At 43.1% G+C, this 21,909-nt stretch overlaps 3 protein-coding genes across 10 annotated transcripts in view; 2 read left to right on the plus strand and 1 right to left on the minus strand.

Moving 5' to 3' along the window:
* The first annotated feature begins 1,024 nt into the window (after positions 1 to 1,024).
* On the plus strand, positions 1,025 to 10,815 carry PLEK2 (pleckstrin 2). 3 transcript variants are annotated; one of them, XM_071558118.1, is made up of 9 exons: positions 1,025 to 1,223; positions 3,716 to 3,880; positions 4,843 to 5,024; positions 5,730 to 5,821; positions 6,144 to 6,331; positions 6,838 to 6,939; positions 8,284 to 8,367; positions 8,868 to 8,946; positions 10,111 to 10,815. In XM_071558118.1, exons 1-9 carry the CDS (start codon positions 1,173 to 1,175, stop codon positions 10,236 to 10,238), a joined length of 1,071 nt encoding a protein of 356 aa, XP_071414219.1. In that variant the 5' UTR covers positions 1,025 to 1,172; the 3' UTR covers positions 10,239 to 10,815. The 3 variants fall into 3 exon arrangements, with proteins under 3 accessions (XP_071414219.1, XP_071414220.1, XP_071414221.1); XM_071558119.1 differs by having other exon boundaries at positions 3,764 to 3,880; XM_071558120.1 differs by lacking the exon at positions 1,025 to 1,223 and adding an exon at positions 1,250 to 1,615 and having other exon boundaries at positions 3,764 to 3,880; positions 4,902 to 5,024.
* Positions 10,816 to 11,515: 700 nt separating this feature from the next.
* LOC139673110 (galectin-related protein A-like) lies at positions 11,516 to 15,635 on the minus strand. 4 transcript variants are annotated; one of them, XM_071558122.1, is made up of 5 exons: positions 15,417 to 15,499; positions 13,719 to 13,807; positions 12,828 to 13,002; positions 12,298 to 12,482; positions 11,516 to 11,776 (listed from the first exon to the last, which is right to left on the minus strand). In XM_071558122.1, exons 1-4 carry the CDS (start codon positions 15,453 to 15,455, stop codon positions 12,339 to 12,341), a joined length of 447 nt encoding a protein of 148 aa, XP_071414223.1. In that variant the 5' UTR covers positions 15,456 to 15,499; the 3' UTR covers positions 11,516 to 11,776; positions 12,298 to 12,338. The 4 variants fall into 4 exon arrangements, with proteins under 4 accessions (XP_071414223.1, XP_071414225.1, XP_071414224.1 ...); XM_071558124.1 differs by lacking the exon at positions 15,417 to 15,499 and adding an exon at positions 15,325 to 15,388 and having other exon boundaries at positions 12,375 to 12,482; XM_071558123.1 differs by lacking the exon at positions 15,417 to 15,499 and adding an exon at positions 15,512 to 15,635 and having other exon boundaries at positions 11,516 to 12,482.
* Positions 15,636 to 16,637: 1,002 nt separating this feature from the next.
* The window catches only part of ZFYVE26 (zinc finger FYVE-type containing 26), a 47,134-nt gene continuing 41,862 nt past the window's right edge, over positions 16,638 to 21,909 (plus strand). For 2 of the 3 annotated variants that reach the window (XR_011698065.1, XM_071558126.1), the window contains exons 1-4: positions 16,675 to 16,977; positions 17,891 to 17,969; positions 18,675 to 18,764; positions 20,597 to 21,149. Coding sequence is in view for 2 of the 3 variants with exons in the window: in XM_071558126.1 (XP_071414227.1) it covers positions 16,787 to 16,977; positions 17,891 to 17,969; positions 18,675 to 18,764; positions 20,597 to 21,149 (913 nt within the window). In the remaining variant the exon portion in view is untranslated. Of the gene's footprint in view, positions 16,978 to 17,890; positions 17,970 to 18,674; positions 18,765 to 20,596; positions 21,150 to 21,909 lie in introns of all 3 variants that reach the window. The other variant, XM_071558127.1, reaches the window with a different exon arrangement.

The following is a 21,909-nucleotide window of genomic DNA, read 5'->3' on the forward strand; positions in this document are numbered from 1 at the left end:
CTTCAGGTAGCATTCAGTCACCCACTGTTCTCAGGGTCTCACAGGACTGTTCTCTGGGTTGTCTCCAGTACAATGTCAGTTTCAATTCTTCTGTGTCTTGCTATTCATGTAGTGTAAAGATAAAGAAATTGTTTGTTCCTTTTCCTTGCTGCATGAAAGTGTGCCCCATAACATTTGAGTCCCTTTGCCTTACTGATCTTTGGACTCTTTACATAGCAACGAGTGCTTTTATTTGTTACACTCTACCTTATACTTCTTATCACACCCATAGCTCTGCCCACATATATCACCTTAATTTTAGTACAAGTCAGGGAATGCTGACAGTACAGCAAAGGCTATTATTTCTGAACAGCTGCACTGTCTGAAATACTAATACTGGTTTATTTCATCAGGACAAAAGACAAAATCTTAAAAAAATAAACATCTAAACATCTGAGCTTGTATTCAGACACACAAAGACACTTTCAGAGGTGCTCAGGAGGTACAAAAGGTCACTGCACTGTGTTCGTGAATCAGGCTGCTTTACTAAAAGCCCATTTATGTACAGATTTAGGATATTAGGTTGAGAGTCTTGGTTTATATGCCTGGAGGTCACTGAAAGTAGAGCGGGCTTTTATGTGCTTTGGGGCTTTGTCAGTAAAATAACTTTGTAGCAGAAGTTACTGTAAGGTTTGTAGAAGTCTCCTCATAATCATAATATTCTGTATGTTATACAGTGTGCTGATCTGTAGAACTCCTGTGAGATGTGTTTGTTACATGAGAAATTTAAAGCAGGTTGATAAGTCTGAAGTTTTTAGGGATGCTGGTTTATAATTGTACTTCTCCCTCCCATGCAATACCTGATTTGTTATCACATAGCTGCTTATATTGGCCAGCTCACTCTGTAGTAATTTTTTTCTCTGCTGAATTCTGTGGAATTCTTTCAAGCCCTTTTTAGATATCCCTTTGTTTTACTTCCCAGAGGGCAGATAACGTATGAGCCAGCTCACTGCTTAACTAATGTCTCACAGGTAGGGAGGGAGAAAAAAACACAGGAAAGAGAGAGTGCGTCACGTTGGAGGAGGAGGGGAGCAAAGAAAAATGAGCTTTCTTAAACAAATCATGTGCAGAGGGACAGGCTGCCAGGACTCAGGCAATTCTCAGCGGCAGCTCCACACTCTTCCCTGCTGGCCATGATGCAGGAGGAAGCTGGAGTCCTGAAGGAAGGCTTCCTTGTCAAACGGGTAAGTGCTCCGGTTCCCCTTGGTCCGGTTCTGCTCAAATGCGGAGCGACCCCTCAACAGGGAGTGGATTGAGCCAGGTCTAGCGGCAAGGCAGCCTGTTGCGTGCTGGGTTTGAGGGGCTCCTGCCCTCTCCTGGGAAAGGAGCTCCTCCAGGTTTGTGCAGATGCCTGCCAGGGGAACTGCATGAACTGCAGGTGTTCCCTACCCACCCTCAAGGTTCCCTGTGTTGGCACTTACTTGAAGGGAAGTGAATTAGCTCTCAGGATTGCTCAGGTGTCAGAAAGCCAATATGTCTGCACCTCACGCACACCTCTGCAAAGAGCACATGCACGGCAGCAGGAGAGGCGGCCCAGGGAGGACTGAGAGAGGGAGATGGCCGACAGTCTCTTCAGGTAGCTTGTGCCTTTTTTAGTGATCCAGCTGAGCAAGATTTCCCATTTCATATAAGAGAATGGAGAACAGATTATCCTTTTTGAAGGGGATCAGAGCAATGCAAACATAAAAATATATTTGAAATAACTTTTTTCTTCCATAACCTCAAGCCAAGCTGTGGCAAAAGGAGCTGCGAGATGGTGTCACAGATTTCAGCCTTCCCTGTGCTTCTCCCTGTAGGATCAAATCAGTCATAGCAGAGACACAAGAATGCAATTTAGCAGGCAACATAAACTGCTGTTAGTACCAAGACCCTGTCTCAGTGATTAATATGGTCCTTGATTTTATATGGAAATATGATTCAGAGGTTTGTTCAAAGCTTTGCCACACCTTGGGAAATGCTTTTCTGCAGTACGTGGCAGTGTTTCTGGTGCTAACATGAAGGTAATGCTGGTCAGGAGCTCTCCTGGCAGGGCTCCCAGCCCGTCACTGGTCACATGAAGCCATGCTCTGTGTGGAGAAGGAGATATTCCCTTTATTCTGCAGAAAGGGCAGAGCAGTCCCAGCTCTTGGTCTCCTCTCTGAGATACAGTTGTATTTTGGGGCTCTTAAGTGACTACTGACTTCAAGATGGGAAGCCAAGTTTCTAAGTGCATGAGAGGAATAGATTATCACAGCACACTGAGTGTGACTGTCAGCAGTCTACATCACTGAGATACACAGATAGGACAGAGACCACAAAGAAGGCAACTAAAGGAAACTGAGAGAGAAGGAAACCAGGTATCCAGAGAGAAGAAAGGAGGAAGGAGTGGGATCTGGTAAAGAAAACAGCTTTCTTGAGAGAAGCAAGGAGATGATGTAAATGCACTATAAATTACTGAATTATGAATCTTAATGCATCATAAATGTAAAACAAATGTGTGGAGGTTAGACTAAAAAAAGGCAACTTCCTCAAAAAGATAAATTTCCAAGAAAGAAAGAAAAGAGCCATAGGAAAGAACATACAGGAAAACATTCTAAGAGACTTTACAACAGGTGAAAAAACCACTGAAGACCACAAAAGGAAAGAGAAACCCAAGTTAGATAAATTGTATTTAGTATAGACTAGAAGACATTGGCTCTAAAGTGCCCTGGATTTTAGAGACTCGTTATGTCATCTTTACTTGGAAATTGCTGAGTTTCCCCTTTGTTCACAGACAATTAATGAGCTTTGACTCCTGCCACAACTGGACCTTACATGTTTCTTTCTTCTAGCCACGCCCACCCTCTCCCAGGTGTCAGAGCTTTCTCTACCCCGTGCCTTGCCTGCTGGCTGTAATGCTCCATCGCCCGAAGCAACACAAGTCAGCTCCTCTCACGGCAAAGCTGGACCTGACACCATCAGACAGGACTGAGCCTGCCAGTGCCAGCCCTCTCTGGCTTTGCTGTCCTTTAGCCAGACTAAGCAGAGCTGGGGGCTATTTACAGAGGGGAAATAGGAGGTTTTGTCTGTACTCTAGTATAACCCAGGAGGCATTCAGCAGCAGCCTTCATTCAGTCTTTTGTCATTAAAAAATGTATTTCTTTTGCAGGAAATAGTAGCATAGGGAATGTTTTAGCCCAGGAGATCAGAGGCAGGTGGGACAGAAATCAACTACTCATTAGTCATAAGAGAGGAGGTAAGGAAAAGCTAATTTATCAAGTAAAGCATTTTTGCAAAACCACTTGGCAACTAGAACCACATGAAAATTAAGAAAAAAAAGACAGCAACCAGGGTCACTGTAAAAGAGGAATTGGTTGTCAAGAGCCCTCACTCATTTCATATTTAACAGCTCTCTGAGATAGTTCATGTGAGCTTTTGCAAGAAACAATTCTTGCCAGCAAAGAAGTTTTCCCTGTTGAAGAAAGAGCAAAGCACCTTTCTGTTGCTCTGTGAGTTTATAGTGATGGAGCTGTTCTATTTTGTTACTAAAAACATGTATTCCAGGGAGAACAGGGCTCATGATGGCTTTTTGTGTTTCTTTTCATTTCCTATTAGTTTATGGTATTTTCACACCAAAAGAAAAAGAAAGAAAAAAGAAAATATGGTCATTTCTCAATGCTTGTGTTAAAGTTTGCTATGTGTATTTCTTCCCCTCTAGGGACATATAGTTCGTAACTGGAAAGTGAGATGGTTTGTTCTGCTTCAGGATAAGCTGCTGTATTACAAAACTGAAGGAGGCAAGAAGGAGCCTTCTCCAAAGGGCAGGATTCTTTTGGATGGCTGCACTATTACTTGTCCGTGTCTGGAATATGAGAACAGACCGGTATGACTGAAAACATATATCTCTTCTTAATGTTACTCACTTTCTAACTTCTCCCTAGTCTTCTCCTCTTCTCCTGACTTCTTTGATTACTGCAGGCCTACCATTGGGATGCTTCCAGAATTAGGCCCAGCCAAAAGCAAGCTACTGTTACAATGCAACCAGGACAAGCAATGAACTCCCTTGTTGTGTTTTTGCTCTTCCCTGTGCCCAAATGTCAGTCACAACCATTAACAAAAAACAAAAGTGAAATCACTACTCCTGTGCATATAATTGAAAAAATGTAAATGCATCAGCCCAAGAATTTGTAGAGAGGACATGAATTGTTCCAGAAAAGCTGAGGATGGGAAACAAGGGAAACATCTATGGTAGTTGCCTTAAAACATGGCTGTATCCATGAGGGTTTCCCAGGCACACAGATCAGACTCCCTTTTCCTTCACCAGTGGGACATTGCTGCTACAGAAGGTTTCCTGTAAGGGGCTCAGGAATGGAGAGTACCTCCTGCACTTCTCACCCATGGGCAGCGGCAATCAGACTTCCTCTGCATGGGGCCAGAACGGAAATGACTCTGGAAGTTGCTGACTATTTCAGGACTTCTTATGGCAGAAAGAGCCTAGAGAGAGTTTATAGTTGTTGAGACCTGGATGTGAAAAACTCCACAGTCGGTAGCACATTCCGGTAATCCAGTACCTCTGTGGTCTGCTCTCTTAAGTACCACAAGCTCCAGGCATGTGAACCATGCTTTGAATTGAAAACCCAGCGATTTGAGTGGAATAGAAGCAAAAACCCACAAAAAAACCAAAACCAAAACAAAAAAACAAACCCAAAACCCAAACACCCCAGAGTTGTGCCCTCCATCCTTCTAAACAAGAATTGCTCTGAACTGCTCAGGTGGGATCAGACTTAGGCAAGAGGAAGGGAATAAGCTTTGTGATGTTATTGCTTTGCACTTCTTTCTCCACAGCTACTCATCAAACTAAAGACAAAAACCAATACAGACTATTTCCTTGAATGTTGCTCCAGGGAGGAGCGTGATTCCTGGGCTTTGGACATCACTGGAGCTATTCATGCTGGTCACCCAGTGCAGGTTCAAGAACTTCACAGAATGAAGAACTCCTTCAAACTGCTAGATAATATCAGCCTCCAGTAAGTGTATACGGTTTCTTCTTCTTTTGTTGCTATAGTTTGAAAAGCACCTGAGCTGATGAATGGGGAGGGTCAAAGGAAGCTCCTCTCTGCACCAATCTACTCCCATGTGGCCAGGAACCTCCAAACTGGCTGCCCTGCCCTAGGTTTGCACATACGTTTGCCAGCATCTTTGGAAGCATGTGGATTCTGCACTGGCACTTCACTGCTAGTTTGAAGAACTTCCTAGTCAGTTGCAAATGTTCTCACTGGGGAGATGTATTAGCTCAGAAGATGAATTATTAGGGAAAGACTGGGTGGTGACATTGTTCATGTCATGTTGGTGAGCTTTTAAAGCTGGTAGCTGGAATCCAGACTAGGATTTGTAAGGTGCATCATGTTAAACAAGAGGAAATGGAGAACTCATTAAGAAATAGAAAAATTATATTATTTTTTTTGTCTTGAGCAGGTAAATCAAGGCTGACTAGAGATCAGTTTGAAGTGCTTTAAATTGAAAGATACTTTGTGAGGTATCTTGTTTAGTGCTGCTGTTGGGAGAATGAAGTGTTCCTAGAACGTATGTAAGACAGATCTTTTGAAGAAGTACCTAGAATGCTTCCCATTTTTGTGTGGGTAACCACGAGGACACCCCAGGCACTGAGAGAAGTACGTGGCAATTTCTGCCTGTCTTTCTCATCTACTAATGTGCTGGTCTCTCATTTACAGCGACATAGTGGAGAGAATGTATGACAGCAGTACTGGAATTAAGCTGACCCGCAACTTGGATCAAGGCAACAGATATAAAGAGACCTTCACAGGTACACCTACAGCAGGCCAATAGCCACCTCACATCTGATATGCCACATTGCAGAGGCAAGGGAGCTACTGTCCTGCCTTCATAGTGGGACCAGTTGTGGCCCAGTGGAAAGCAGTAGAGCAGCCAACACCTTTAACTCTGGCTCTTTGGATATATGGAAGCACACATAGGACCCCACACAAGGTCAACCTTGCACTTCCATGACAGGCTTTGTGATGGTGTCAAAATGTTTCAGCAAGTGAAAACCTGTGTGGCAGGAGATCATCTGCCTTGTCTCAGAAGAGTATAATGTCTTAGTATGAGAGCTACCTTTCTTTCTGTAGGTTCTTCTCTGGTGGACTGGTTGATCTCCAATAGCTTTGCTGTGTCACGATTCGAGGCTGTCACCTTGGCATCCATGCTGATGGATGAGAACTTCATCAGACCCGTGGGAACCCGCAGCACTGAGGCCATGCGCTTCAGTGACCCCTCTGAGAAATTCCTTGATGACTCCACCGCTCTGTACATGTTTGTAAGTGATGCCCACAGAGCCACCTCCTCTGCCCCTTTTCACACGCTTGATTTGGGCAGAGCTTGCAATCAAAACCAAAATATGCAGGCTGAGAAAGTAAATGAAGAAGGGGCAGCTCTAGGCTTTTAGTAGTACCAACACTGGCACTTTTTTTGCTGGAGGCAAATAGCTACATGGATATGGAAGGATCTACAAATTACATAATTAGGCATTAAAAAAGGTGTGTCCCTGGAGTGCAGTGCTGTGTCTGCAAGTATTGGAGGCAGTGCTGTAGTTCTGCTACAACTCAGGGCCACAGTGTGTGTACAGTGTACAACTTTCCAGCTGTAACTTGTTGCTTGTGAATCTTGGTCCTTAGCAGCAGAGCTATGGACTAGAATTTACTCAGGAAATATGAGCTAAAAACAGCTCAAGGAAAATAAAATGGAAAATAAAATGCAGCATTTTTTACTTAAAAGTGTGTTTAGAATAAAAGAAAAATGAAACTATCTTTACCCTATTTGCAGGCTGAGAAAGGTAAAAAAAATACCAGTTCCAAGGAAGAAGTACAATTTAACATCTCTGAATTAAGCGGCACAATTGTGAAGCAAGGATTCTTAGTGAAACAGGTAAAGACAATCTTTGAACCTGCATTGAGAAACAGGAAAAATGACAGCTCTTAGGGCTTCTTAGAGAATAAATGTGATTTATACAAGCATAGCCAAAGAGTTGTGGCCAGCAGAACTAACTTGCCTGTCATTACTACTATTAGAGGTGAAGAGGATCTAGTTACAGGGAAGTGAGCTATGGAACTTCCTACTCAGACAGGATTAATTGGATATTCTGTATATATTGAGTATATACTGAAAAGAACAAAATAGTATCAAAGTCCCACACAAACTCCAAATCCTACCCAGGAGTATTATATTTACTTCCAAGCCGATCTACTGTTCCTCTGGATTAACCTATCCCATTTGGGCAGTGTAAGCAGTGATGATGCTTTGCTGGCCACAGACAAATTTCAAAGCTGAGTAGCTTGACTTTTGTATGAAGTGGACATTTACCTGTGGGCAGTCCCTCATCTGCATGTAGGTGCTCTGGCGGTGGTGAGATCTGGTTTTTTTGGGCACGAGTATTTTGGGCACAATTACCTGTTGGCAGTAATTGTTTAAACAATCTGACCTTTGGTCTGCAAGATTTGGTTTCCAGACCTTGCTATGAACAACACGAGGGGCAATCATGCTGTTTCAAAGTGTAACTCAGCCACCTGCAAACAGAACCCTGCCTGCACTGTATGGTCAGACTTCTACTCTGGAGCTTTGTACCCAGAGCTCCAACTTCAGTGTTGTGCAGGCTGGATCACCGGATGCTTCCCAGTCCTCCCTCCTCCAACTGCCAGTGTGCCACAAGGGTTGGTGGGGCACTGGGGGATCCCCACAGGCTGCCAGGGCAGCCCCTCCATCACCATGGGACATATGAGCTGTCCAGGAGCTTCTTCCCATGGTCAGCAGCAGCAGGGGGCAGCCCTGGGCTGGCCCTGAGCCCCAGCCCCAGCCCCAAACCTCCAGGAGACGAGGTGCTTGCAGTGCTGCCCTGGACTGTCAGAAGTTGAGAGAGCTCAGGTGAAAGAGTGAAGATCTGCAAAAGGACCTGACATAGTCATCTCAGAACATACACAGCATGAATTTTTAATCTGAGACCCATCTTTAATATTAAAAGCAGGAATCAGGGATATAATCATTTGGTCCTGTCACTTTCCTTTCTTAGTTCTCAGCTCAGACAAGGAAGAGTAGAGGAATTATCTATGTATGGAGAAGGAAGGTAAGCAGAAAATTCTGGGAATTACCAAGATGTCAGGAAAGATTTTTCTGTTGGCTCCAAAACCTTTTTTGGTACCTATTTATGTCACCCCTACAGTCTGCAGGAAAATGGCCATTTCAGCAGGTGGTAACTGTAATTCTTCCATTTTTCAGGGGCACAAGAGGAAAAACTGGAAGGTGAGAAGATTTGTTTTGAGGGCTGATCCTGCTTTTTTGCACTACTATGACCCAACTAAGGTAAGTGGGAAGTTACCACCCCTAGAAATCTTCTTACAGACTTAAACATTATAATGAAAACACAATTATGCTGTAAATGTTTCTATCACACGGATCTCCTGCTGGGTTCCTCTCTTCATTTCCCGGGGAATTAGACCTCTCTGGCCTTGCCCTAGGAGGTTGTCCACGTAGAATTTTTATCCCCGCATCTTCCATCCTGTCTTTTTCCCAGTGAGATTCCTTTTCCATGTCACTGATAAAACTGTACCTAATTTGAAATGTGATTGACTATCTCAGTGCTTTTAACTGATCTCCACCATGCCCAGCTCCATCAGAGAAACATCTAAGACTGAAACAATATAGTAATGCATTTAATTATATGTTCTAATTGACTTCTTTTGTGACATGGATGTTTCATACCTGTAAAAACTGGCATTACATCCCCAGCTTCATAAAAATAATGGGAAATTATTCTAATGATGACATTTTCTAGCTAAGCCTTGTTTCCCTTTTCCTTGCAGGAAGAAAACAAGCCAGTAGGTGGATTCTCCCTTCGTGGCTGTCTTGTCTCAGCTCTAGAAGACAATGGAGTCCCCGCAGGTAAGCATGAGCCTCTAAACTTCCATATATACATATTTATGCCACAGCAATAGAGTCTCTGGGTGTGGGTTTGCGTATATGGCTCTTTGTATGCACAAGTGGGCTGGGCCTACATTTCCCTGTGCAAGCAGGTGAAGAGGCACATCACAAATCCCTGTACTACTGGGTTGTCTACTGCAAAGGGCACTTCTTTTAGCACTTTTTCCACGTATCTTGGGTGTTCCCCTCTTTATGGACTTTTCTTAGTCATATGACCTCTGAGACAGTCCTAAGACACTGATAAATATCTCAGAGTTAACAGGTAGAGGAAACACCTCTTTGGATGTTGTTTAACTCAAAATTTTGAAGTATCCTCTGATGCCATCCCTTTTTTCCGTGTCTTCTCTATGTATGCTATTACCTCTTCCTTTTTGATCTGCTAGAACCCAAATGTAGGGGAGACATAAACACAGCAATATAAAAAGCAGTTCTAATAGAGCATATGCTTAGCTTAGGAATTTCTCTAAAACCTTGGCCTTGCAGATAAGTGTTTCTGCTGTTAAAGCCATTTATTTTATGACCAGAAGCACAATGTGTGGATCTCAAATACTGAATATCTTTCAAAGAGAAGATCTGAAAAAGCTTTGGTCTGGGGCAGGGGACATGACAGACAATAGAACTCCTTGCTAAGAGGAACCCAAAAATGGGCAGGAGCAAATCTATCTACTGTACAAACTGGTAGGGAGTTCATCCCTCCAGTATATAACTCAAGTAATAGTCTCCATCTAAAGAGAGACTACTTTATATATTTTTCATAGTGCACACTAGTTCATACAATCTATGTCAGGAATGTCTGTACTATATCTTTATTTTCATAAAATCACAGAGTGATCGAATGGTTTGGGTTCGAAGGGACTCTAAAGATCATCTAATTCCAACCCCTCCCCCATGGACAAGGCCACCTTCCTCTAGACCAGGTTGCTCAAAGGCCTACCCAAAACACTTCCAGGGATTTTGCAGAAGGAAAATCAAAGACACAAGAGATTTAAAGGTATTATGCATAATAGAAAGGAAAGATTTGATTCCCTAATTCACTAAATTCACATTCTTCCCTATGAAGCTTCATATCTGGCAGAAACTTGCCCTGTGCACTTTCCTGATCTGTCTTTTTTTTCCTCTCCACAGGAGTGAAGGGCAACGTGCAAGGCAATCTCTTCAAAATCATCACCAAAAATGACATTCATTATTATATCCAAGCCAGCTCCAAGGCAGAGCGAGTGCAGTGGATTGAGGCAATCAAACCACTGACATGAGTAATGTGGACTCCATGACAAATGAAAAATCGCATTTGTGACCAAGTTTCCTGCTCTCATTTTCAGGGAGTATTGTTTTCCCCTTGAGTCTATTTCTGTTATTTGAATTACCATAACACATAGCAATTCCTTGCAGACTAGCATCCTAGGTGCCTTAAAGTGGTGTAGATCCAGAATAATTCTCCACCAAGAATTTACCAACTAACCAAGAGACAAAGACAACAAGTGGATACAGACAAATGGGGCTTTACAAAGAAATGATGATACAATATTCCAAGAAGCAAGAAAAGAATCTTTTGTACAAGTATTCAGTTTATATCTGACAAATTCAGGTTGTGCTTTATCTTAAAGCAGTAGTGTCTTGCTCCTTTTCCCTTTATAAAGTGGGGTCATAAACTTAATTAGTTAAGACTGAAACATCAAAGTCATGAAAGGTGCTGGCTTTTGAGGATGCCTTTCTTGGTATACCACATGAATCTTGTGCTACGCCGCAATCCAGCTGCCAAGATAATCAGTATTGCAAAGCAAACAACAAATCTGTCTGTCCAACCAGCTCCTCTGCCATTTGGTTCTCTGCTACACTGGAAAAGTCCAAAGGATCTTCCTCTCCACTATATAAATGACTCTTGTGCTCATAATGTACCACAGCAGTACAGGATCCTGGGTATCAAACCAGACCAGTGGCAGTTCCAGACAATTGCTGGTGATGAATATATTGGAAGAAATCACTGAGCCATAAAAGCAAGACTTTTCCTTCTGATTATCACCATAAGTTCGTTTCTGTTGGAGAACCGCTTGGTCTGAGAATTATAGTAGCAGGTACGACTATCACTTTTTCTATCCTAAATCATTTTTTTTTCCATTATTTGTCTACTCAACTTGTCTCTAATTTCATTAAGTATAAAAAACTGCCAACCCTAAAAACCAGTGTATTTTAATATCCTATGCTCTTTAGAGATTTTTTTTCTTGGAGGGCAGTTTGAGTATATGAAAAATAATGGTTTCATTCACTGTAATTTTAGATTTGTAAATAAACTGAGACACCAGAGGGTAACATGGAATGTAGAAAATTATTGAAATACCTTGTTTTATCTGAGAACCTGTGTCTGACAGCCAGACTCTGCAGAGCCTTCAAAAGTCCTCTGAAGGCAGCGTACTATAAATCTTCCTTGAAGCCATAGAGAAATTTGATAGCCCTCTGTCCACAGATCCACTTCTGTGCAAATTTTATGTTCTCTGAGTTGTGTACTGAAAAATTCACATTGCCAAAGGCAGCATATGATACTTATATATTTATTAGAATAGCCATGTGTTTAGGACTTTCTTCAAAAGTTACAGCAATATAACAGCACAACACTTGCATGTGTTCAAATATCTAACAGAGCTTATTTAAAGAAGTTTGCCAGCAAAGATGCAGTTTTAATTAGGCACAAGAATGGGCAATGCAGTTTCAGCTATAGATACCATTTCCTAGGGCTGGTCCAGAGAAGACTGTGAAATCCACAACTGTTGTAACCTTTCAATTCGAGAAAAGCTACCTGTAAGAGACAGGGATATTGGTAAGGCATTTATCGCTCTGTACTCAGAAGCACAGATGGCTTTGTGCTGATTGAGCAGAGCTTCCAGAAAAAGCAATTCCCTCCTGAGAATGTGAGCCTTGCTGAGGCCCATCAGGCTACCTTATCAACTTACAAGAAAATCTCCTGCTTTTCTCAGTCCCATTACCTGCATAATGCCCAGTTCTACTCACAAGGCTAACAGCCACCCCACTGCAGAGGATTGAGCTCTGCCACCTGGCGTGCCTGGGGGGGTTAAGGAACCATAAGGACATGAGATACTGCTCAGCATCACAAATCTTGCCATTTGGGAGGCCAAAAGTGTATCTCAGCAAAGGCACTCAGCTTTATCCAGACCAGCCATGGCTCTTCAATTGCTGACTGTGTATCAGAAAAAAAACTGTGTATCTCAAACACATCAGAAAATTTAAAATATACAGTCACTGCTCCCCAGAGTCAGCCAGGAGAAAAAGATAAAACATTTCTCAGACAAGAGAAAGTACATTTTTCCTCTGTCTCCTGGTGATATTGTAGTCTCCTTTTTTCAAGCCACTTTGGTAAGCTTGATGTCCCCTGAGACCTGCAAAGCTTTGACCAAGTTCAGAGGCTGAATGCGGTGAGTGAAGTCACAGAGCTGCCGTCCATCAAGCAATACTCGTATTTGCTGGTGTTCACATAAGATCTCCATCTGCAATTGAAAAGGACAGCAGCAGGGTTGATTTCACCAGCAGGTACTTAGAACCAAATGTAGTGGGGATAATGAAGCACAAAGCCTACCAGTTCGTCTGAAATCCCATAATAAATAACCTACACTCTGCTGAGATGGTACTGCAAAGCTCCATGCAGAGAGTACTCTCACTAAGATTAGAGAAAAGAAAGCATCTCTCCTGTGGGCTTGAATGGTTGCTGTCTGTGCCATACTAGACTAGTTAACCTGGCAGTGCCAGTAGTCAGCTATTTGTGGTCACATACGTAGCCTTCAGCCTTTCCCCCCTCCTTTTCTCTACCCTTTTCTTAGTATCCTAAAAATTACCTTAAACGTGTCGCCTGCTGTAAATGGAAAGTAGGGAATAGTCTTCTCTTCTCTTCCCCATTTTCCAGCAATTCGTGCATTTCGGGTGATGGATTTCTCACTGAAGTTAACTGTAAATAACAGCCCAACATCTTTGTTTGCATCCACTGGATCACAGAGCAGAGTCACTGAGAAGCTGAAAAAAACAATTAAATGACTGGAGCTTTCAGAAATGTGAAAGGACATGGTGAACGTGACAGATGCTTGTAAAGACTAGAGACAGCTGCTGATTTCGTTTCAGACTGACACACAGGACTTCTTCAGGTTTAGAAGCTGGAGAAAAGGATGATGTCTGTTTTCCACCCAGTTTCCAATAGGATGCTAGTGATTTCTGATGTTGCTTTCCCTCTCTCTTGACCAAAATCAAACCTTTCAACATGTACTCATTTCTGTCCTAAAAGAGCTTATGACAAACTTTTCACCAGTGAAACCAGTGGAGCTGATAGCTGTAGATGCAATAAAGTTGCTGCTATCCAGATAAAAGACAGCAACAAACCTGTACCTTCTGTGCCAAAAGCACTAGTTTTTAAATGGTGTTGATTCCAACCCACAGCAGACAACCAAGATGCAGGTTGAGAATTGCGCCTCGTCCTGGAGCAGAAATGCCACTTGTGTGCTCTGTTCCAGTTCATGTTAGATAAGGGTAAGAAGTGGAAAATCCTGTCAGGACAGTCAGAAAGGCCAAACAGTGAACTCCTCCTTGATCTTTTAATCTTAGTCTAACTGCAGGAAAACTAAACAACGCCATAAATTCCTCCAAATAGCACAGACCTCCAAGAAAGCTTCTAAATTTAGAAGACAGATAAGGAGCATGTAAGACGGAGTGAAGTTCCCACCAGGCCCTTCACCTACCTCTTGGGGTTGGAATGTACCATCCCTATGACAGTGAGTTTCATGGCTGGTCTCAGGCCACCTTTAATTTCACCAACATACTGCTCCACCTGCAGGGAACAGTGAAAACGGCTGCAGTGAGTGATGCTGCGGCTAAGTCAGCTTTAACACCTGCTTTGGTCACCTAATATAACTTGGGTTTATTTTTGCATCTATACAAGAACTCAAAAATATTTCTGGCCTAGAGCGCTTTTTACGCTAAGTTCCGTCGGCTCGGGCAGCTGCGGCGAGCGAGAGGCTGCCGTGGCCTGGTAAGGTGGTGCCGGCTGCCTGTCAGCACTGCCCGGGCAGCGTCCCACCAACGAACGCCGTGTCGGCAGCGAGAGATTCTGCCCCGGCACTGCACCTTCACCACAGCCTCCCAGGTGATCCCAGGTGTCCTGTTGTAATGGTGACTTCGAAAAGTCACAGTCTTGCAAAGGCAGAAAAGGTTTCTCAGTGGATCTACTTTTGTCCTGTTCACATAGACCTGTAGTTGCAAATGCCACCCAAGGATCTGAGCTACATTTACTTTTTCACAGTAATTCTCTAACAGCTTTGATGGTCCATGGAGGAACTAATACAGCCCATAATCAATAAGGAAATAATAAAGAAAGCTTGGAAACAAATGATAGGGATGTTTCTAGACTTCAGTTTCAGAAATGGCTTTAAAATGTGAATGTCAGAATACTGCACAGCAGCATGTAATCACTCCCTATGCAGAGTCACTTGGAAAAAACCTGCTATAAAACACTAAACGTTAGTAGCAACTTGCGTAACACTGATAACGTTCCAAGGCAATGCACAACAGACCTTGTTTTAGATAAAAAAAACCTTTATCATTCCAGTGTTCCAAGGTAAAAACTTAGATAGTTTTGCTAGAAGACCTGCACAACACATGCACACAAATTCAAGATGAAAAGCCTTACCTACACCTCATTTCCCAATTTCAATACACTAGTTGTGTCTTCTGCTGAGATGACCTTATACAATTTATTTTCCCACCTTGTTATTTACATCCAGCTACCTTTACAGGATCAAAGATCTATTAATAAACCTCTAATTCCTAAATAGTCAGTATGAGAAGAAATTATTTAAAGGTACCTTCAAAAATGACAGTAGTACTCCTGATTGTTAATAATGTACTTTTACCCTTTTAGAAGGGCACGTGACTCCAGCAGGTATGTTTTGAACTTTGTAAGAAAAGAAAAGCATTGACCGCCTGACATGTCTTACATAACGAAGCAGCTTCTCAAGAAAGGAGTCTAGGGAGGAGATACTTTAAACTTGATAAAGCAATTAGAGTGGGTAATAAGCATAAAAGATCCCAGGATAAATGAAGTCCATCCTCATACAGGTCCCATGTCCCACTAAAGCTCTTTGCCTAGAGAAGAGACAAGATACAAAATAATACCCCAAACTGAAAGTACAGTTTGAGAAATTGTGCAGAGTTGCATCATAGTAAGCACAATCATTAAAAGCACAGGATATCAGAACTGAATAGACTGAAGGATAACCACATGGTCCCAACAGTTACAGCTCATCCGGCATGGCTGGAGAAAGTTCAGAGGCATGACTGGCTACACACCGTTTATCTGCTGAGGTGGAGTTGACAGCACAGGTGAAAAATACTCAGGAATAGTCAGGAGGTAATGGTACAAATATACTGCGGCATCTTACGCGGCTTATTTGTGGGTCCCAGCCTGTGCACATGGACATAGTTCCCTTCACGCATTTTCTGTTCAGGAGCCGCGCGGACTCACTCGGTCACTTACTTTGGCAAACCTCTCCTCTGTCATCACCGCCCTGCCTCCTACGCTCGCTTCGCGCCAGCAGTTCCCGGAGGAGTTTTTGTGTTGTGTGGCAGTACAAAAGCAAACAAAAAGCTCGGAATAAAGGGAGGATGTTGGGGGGGAGGCGGGGGCTTATCTCTGCCCAGCACCGGCTGGACACCACCCAGCGCAGCAGCTGAGTCACGGCCCGCGGCGAGAGCTCCCCAGGACCGCGGCGCGGGGGCAGCGGCAGCGCCGGTACCCGCACACTGTGTGCGGCTCTTCCAAATCGCGCGCGTGTGTGTGTTTGTGTGTCTGTGTGTGTTTGCATAACACACCGTACTTGTACGTGTGGTATATATATACCCCAAGTCATGTATTTATTGATACCTGTTCTGTCTTCTCTCAAAGGGGTAAGCAAATATACATATACAACTCGCAGCCCGATAAACACCTATATAGGTATATACACCCTATGCATACACCTGTATATGGGTGTATACACTGCAGGTGTATATATAGATGTGTATGTGTATATATATATATATATATATATATATGTATAGGTATATATATAGGTATATGTATATATATATGTGTGTGGGTGTATATACATGCATATATATTTACCAGAGTAAGGTATACGTACAGGTTTATACAGCTGTACAAGGGGTAAACGCAAGCACACACGCATGTATGTAACCCTGTACGCGCATCTCTCAGTGTGTATAGGTGTATACACGCGCACACACAGGTGTATACACGCACACAGGTGTGTGTATACACGCACGCCCAGGTGTATATACGCACGCCCAGGTGTATATACACACGCCCAGGTGTATATACACGTACACACACACACAGCCCCCGTGCCCTCCCGCGCCACGCCCCTTGTCCCTCCAGGGGGCGGAGCTTCGTGTGAGAGCCAATCACAGTCCGCGAGGCGGAGCGCGGGGCGATAGGGCGCGGCTCGCGGGGCGGGCAGGCTCGTGCTGCCCGGGTCCCTGGGCGGCGTCAGGCGCCCCAAAGCAAGATGGCGGGCTATTTACACTGCTCGCGGGCGGCCAATGGACGCGCGCCGTGCCCGCGGGCCCGCCCGGCGCGGTCAGCTGAGGCGGCGGCCAAGATGGCGGCGCCGGAGCTGGCGGGGGCGAGGGGAGGCGGGCCCGGGCCCGGGCAGTAGAGCCCAGCAGAGCCCAGCGCCGCGCCTGCCCTCCGGTAACGCGGCATCGCCTGCGCCTCTGTCACCCTGGGCTGGGCACCCCTCGTGCTGAGAAGATGCATTCCTTTGGGAACGAAGAAGCGGTGTCTCTGGAGCGTCTGTTCGCGTTCTTCTGCGAGTGCGTGCGGCGCGGGCACTGGGAGCTGGCGCAGGCCTGTGTGCCGCAGCTGAGCCAGGGGCACGGCGACGGCCCGGGCAAGGTGGAGGCGATTCTTCAGGCTCTGGTGGCGTGTCCCGTGGGGGTGAGGTGAGTGTGGTGCAGAACCGAGTGTGGAATGAGGAGCAGCCAAGTAGTATTTCAGTGCTGAGGAGCCTTGGATGTGTCCAGAGGTGCTGTTATCTGAGCGCAGGCACATTGTCACTGACCAAGAACTTAGCAGCCACCGGGACAACGGGCTGTGTTCATTTACGTAGCTGACCTGGTGATGGATACAAGCTTAAAACTACTTGTAAGCATTTCAGAACTGATTTTGTTAGATTTTTCTAAAGGAGAAAGACCAAGGCCTGAAATGACATTCCTTTGGCACTGAGCTTTGCTTAACTTAGAAATGGAACCATAGAGATCAGCACTGTGGTTACTTAAAATGTTCTCCTGTTCAGCTCTTGAAAAACTGTACACTTTGGGATGCGTATATACGTATTGGAGCACGTGAAAACTTGATGAAAATTCGAGAAATTCTTTGTTTAATTAGTACATTGTTTCACTTCAAGTTTGGACTTAGAGTGGACTTAGAGCTCCACTTAGGCTGCTGTGACCTAAAACTTAGTTTCATTTTTTCAGGTAGAACTGGACAGAACAGGAAATAGCAGGGTATAGCAAGTGGCTGGATTTCAGAGAAATCTGCTGAAGTGCTCAAAGAGGGCCATACAGACTGGACTTTAGACCAGAAGTAAATTTCATTGTTGTGAAGAGCTACGCCAGTAGTATTTGGCTGATCTAAAAGCACAGCAGAAATCACTGGTTAATGTGCAAGCAGCACCAATATTCTGGTTCCTCTTCCTTATTTCTGTCTGACTTGGTTTTGGCTATTTAGTCGTATTTGTTTTTATCATACACAAAGAAATACAAAAATCAAAATGATCTCTGACAGTATTTTCCTGGAGCTTGAGGGTGGAAACGACCTTTTATAATCCGGTATATGTGCTTCTTGCCTTTGCAGATGGGGACAGAATTCCAGCCCATGGAGAACTGCATGGCTTTGGCTTCTTGTGCTGGAAAAATGGCTTGCCAGGAATCAGGTACAGGAACATCTAGTGGACTTGCAAATGCAGTTTATAGCTCTGACTTCTTGCTGACTTCCAAGTGCAAAGTGTCTGACCAGTTCCTTATTTAGATTGTAAGCTTTCCCACATTTCATGGAATTAAGTTCTCAAGGTATCTGTAGACATGCATTGCTTTTGTGTTTAAAAAATTTGTCAAGAAACAACTGTTCATCTTCACACTGGTCAGAAAAACTGGAGGTTTTTTTCACGATATCAGAACTTGGCTTTTTAGCTTCGAGCATTCTTATAAATTAAAGCATGAGTGTATCAACTTCTGCATTTGTGTATCACCTTTCTTACGTTAAAAATGAAATAGCTCAGGCATCAGACAATTCTTTATAAGCTTTAGATGGTGAGGGATGTGCATAATTTTTTTTAAAATTCATTTGTCCTTGTCACTACTTAGACTTGCATTTTTTTTATGTTTTGAGGAATCAATGGGTTTGTAATTCTTGACAAAGTGACACTTGTCCCTGTTTCCAAATGTTTGCATAAATAAAATCAACTGGTGTGAGAGAAGAACCTAATTGTGGAATAGCCTTTAACTGAGAATTACGGATCTTCAGAGAGATATTTCAGTCTGCCTCAAAATGTTAATAGCTAAGATAGGTTTATATGGTAGTGTAAATAAATAAAAGTTTCATTGACTAACATCTTTCCCATACTCATATATGGTTTCAGAAAACTGTTCCAGTTGTTCTTCAGAGAGAAACTGAATTTTTGGTGTTCTTGGAAGAACTACAGAAGGATGTCTCTGAGGACGTCCTAAAGGTGAGCCACTTTTGTGCCCTATTTCTTCTTGTTGGTTATGCACAATGTCCAACTTCATCAGGTTGTGGGATTGAAGTTAATGCTTCCTGCTAACTTGAGAAGTTAATGTGTTATTAATCTTCTGGGCAACTGAAAAAGACTGTAATTCAGATCCCTTTCTGAAGTTAGTCCAATGTGCCTGCAGGTGATTTCTCTGGCTAGAGTGGAGGCTGTGGGCAGGCAAGGAACAGGTTTTTCTGCATGTATTTCTAACACATGGCAGTCGTGACTGCAGCTGATTGCCACAGTCTGGCATCTATAGACATCTGTAAACCTAAAACCCACTGTCAGCTAAAATAAACTATAGTCAGAAAGCACATTTTAAAAGTATGTCTGTTTTCTTTTATTTCTCCTAAATTCTTAATTTTCGTCTCCTGTGCACCCCTTCTCCCCCTTCCTGGAAGTTTTTGGATGCTCTGCTATTACTACTGATGTGTGGTAATTGGTATGATGTGTGTTCTGATGTCCAAGATCCATTTTCCATTATTAATTAATATATGCAGGCTGATTTATTTGAGAAATGCATGGAAATATGGAAAGATGGATTAATATCAAAAGCAAGTATAGAACAGAAAATCAGGTAAGTTACTAATGGTAGAATTACCCTAATTTGGGGTTAGTTAGAACACATTTGGACCTGACGTGATGTGGTAAATGTCATAAGATGTTGCTTCTGGTCCTATAGATTTTAGCCCTTTAAATATATTTTTTTTGTTTGCCTTTTTTAAGAGGAGAATAAAACTTACTACATTCAGAGGCTATTTTCAGCTTTTTGATATGAATAAGGAAAAGATGTTCAATATTTCTCTAAGGATACAGAATTAGCAATTATGGGATGAAAACTAGCAAGGTGAACTTGAATGTGGATTAAAATAAATCTGCTTGAAGTCTGTTAATGAGTAATGAAGTCTGTGCATGCTGCCATCTAACCTGCAAGGTCATGAATGATTCCACCACTGTCCACACTGTCCACCTGTGTTGCACAGAAACATGAGATTCAGCAACCTCTTTGCCACAATTTCTGTCAGAGGTGTGTTGGCAGGTAGAGCTACATTTTGATGCAACCAATAAAAAGAAAGGGTGTTGTGGACTTGTCTTCTATTCTCATTCTTTATACACAACAACCATTTCTCTCCAGAAGTGCCACAAGTGCTGCGTAAGGTGCTATTCAACTGGCTTGTCCCTCACCTTCCCACCCTTATTGGGAGAGCTGATTGGGATTGGTTTGTTTGTGCTTGTTTTCCCCTTCCTAGTTCTGGAATTGTAGCTTTGCTTCTGTTAGGAAGAAAAATTGCAGTTGCTTAAGAAAGAAGTCTGTGAGATGGGTTCTGAATCTGTTGACCAGCTTTAACCAAGTTCAAAAATTGAGGAAGATGATGAAGTTGGTAGATAGATGGTGTGAATTTGAAAAAGTAGGACTTAAAAAATAAAAAGAACACTAATCATCATGCTCTTAGTGGCTTATGAAGTCACGTCAGTATTTTGCTAAGAGGTAGAATATGGCTGTCCTTCAGCTACCCTTTAGGGACTGCCTGTGAACTATGGTACCTTGCTTGCACATGGTCCTTGTAGCGTATTATAAGATTCTTTGTATTTTGTTACGTGTCAGCCATATCCACTCTTCTGGGAAGGATATTCCATAAGGTGGACCATTATTAATGAATTTCCTAGGTAATGTGATGTTTCCAAATTGATTTAGCTGTTTGCTTTCAAGTTTCTCCTATTTTTTAAATAATTAATTTCATGTATTAATGGAGTCTAAAAGACTTACTCTTTTATTATTTCCCCACCAGGAACTGTTTGAAACATTTGAATGCACCCAGAACAAGCACATCGTAGACAGCAAAAGAAGAGATGACTGTTCTCACAAATTCAGTTTGGATGTTGTTTCAGCTCTCCGGAAGCTTTTGCTGCGGGCTCCCCAGAGGGCAAAAGCCCTGCTGGAGTTCTTCCAGGAGGAACAAGGCACACACAGCTCCTCACCCCAGCAATATCGTTCCCTACAAAACATCTTTGTTGAATTTCTTTGTGACTCCTTGAAGTCTCTGCAGAGGTTCCAGTGCAGTTCTGAGATTTCAGCTGAACTGGATCAAAGAGAACTAGTAGATACCATTTATGCTGCTCTCAGTATAGTGACTTTTGATGTGGAGCATCAGGCAGATGAAGTAAGGCACCTATTCAGGGAGCTCTTGGATGTATGCTGGGCTGAGGGAAGCCCACTGAGGGAGGAGAAGCTACTAAGCTGTATGGTGAGGAAACAGAGCCATGGCCTGCTAAGCCTTTATAGCAGTGTTCTCACAGAAAGAACAAGAGAAAAGCTTCTGTTGTCAAAATCAGTACAAAAAGGTTTGTTTCACTTTTTGCTTTGTTTTCATTTCTTGTTTAACAAAACCATTAAGGCATGAAACAGGCAAGTTGTCAAGAAATCAGGCAGTGTCCTTGCTAAGGTGCTACAGAGTCTTGTCAAAGATGATGCTAAAATGATCCTTAAAGCAAGGAGCTGGCATAGGAACACCAGTTCTCTCTCAACATTTCTGCAGTCTATGCTGTCTTCTTTTTGATCACTTCCTTTACCAGCCCTTACTGTGCTTTATTTCAATCTGCTCAGCATTTTTCTTGAAGATCTTGCTTTTAACTAGAAGATTGACACTTCATATGTATATAAAGTTTATATTTGTTCACCTCCAGCTCGGGGTCATTGGTGTTGGAGGATGTTCCATTTCTGGCCAGTAACAGTTCAATTACCTCAGTAATCCCAAAATGTTCAAACCCCTTAATACTGGGAACGAAAACTTCTGAAAGTAGAAGGAGATGTGGAGTGGGCTGATATTCTAGCTGGAAAGAAGATGCAATTTGATTAGTTGCTCACTTGCCAGAGCCCATCCATAACTTCACAGTCTGTCTAGGTCCCTGTGACTGGTACATTTGGTTATAACTCAATGATCCTGGTGGGTCCCTTCTAACTCAGCATATTCTATGAGGATCTCAGCTGAAGCTGAATAACAGGTGATGCCCATGATCTTGTCAGTGAAGTGGCAGGTGAGCATGCAAGGAGGGAAAAGCTAGAATGCCTGCCCTCTTTGGCTCGCACCTGTACGCTGAGGTG

Source organism: Pithys albifrons, chromosome 6 (genome assembly GCF_047495875.1).
Source record: "Pithys albifrons albifrons isolate INPA30051 chromosome 6, PitAlb_v1, whole genome shotgun sequence".
Classification (NCBI taxonomy): Eukaryota; Metazoa; Chordata; class Aves; order Passeriformes; family Thamnophilidae; genus Pithys; species Pithys albifrons.

Excerpts from the sequence above, each read along its gene's own strand:
- PLEK2 (XM_071558118.1), top strand. The coding sequence starts at position 1,173 with ATGATGCAGGAGGAAGCTGGAGTCCTGAAGGAAGGCTTCCTTGTCAAA. Across the intron at positions 6,332-6,837 it reads CCACCGCTCTGTACATGTTT|GCTGAGAAAGGTAAAAAAAA; the intron begins GTAAGTGATGCC and ends CCCTATTTGCAG. Across the intron at positions 6,940-8,283 it reads AAGGATTCTTAGTGAAACAG|GGGCACAAGAGGAAAAACTG; the intron begins GTAAAGACAATC and ends TCCATTTTTCAG.
- LOC139673110 (XM_071558122.1), bottom strand. The coding sequence starts at position 15,455 with ATGTCCATGTGCACAGGCTGGGACCCACAAATAAGCCGC. Across the intron at positions 13,808-15,416 it reads GGGACCCACAAATAAGCCGC|GTGGAGCAGTATGTTGGTGA; the intron begins GTAAGATGCCGC and ends TGTTCCCTGCAG. Across the intron at positions 12,483-12,827 it reads CAGCAGGCGACACGTTTAAG|ATGGAGATCTTATGTGAACA; the intron begins GTAATTTTTAGG and ends TTTCAATTGCAG.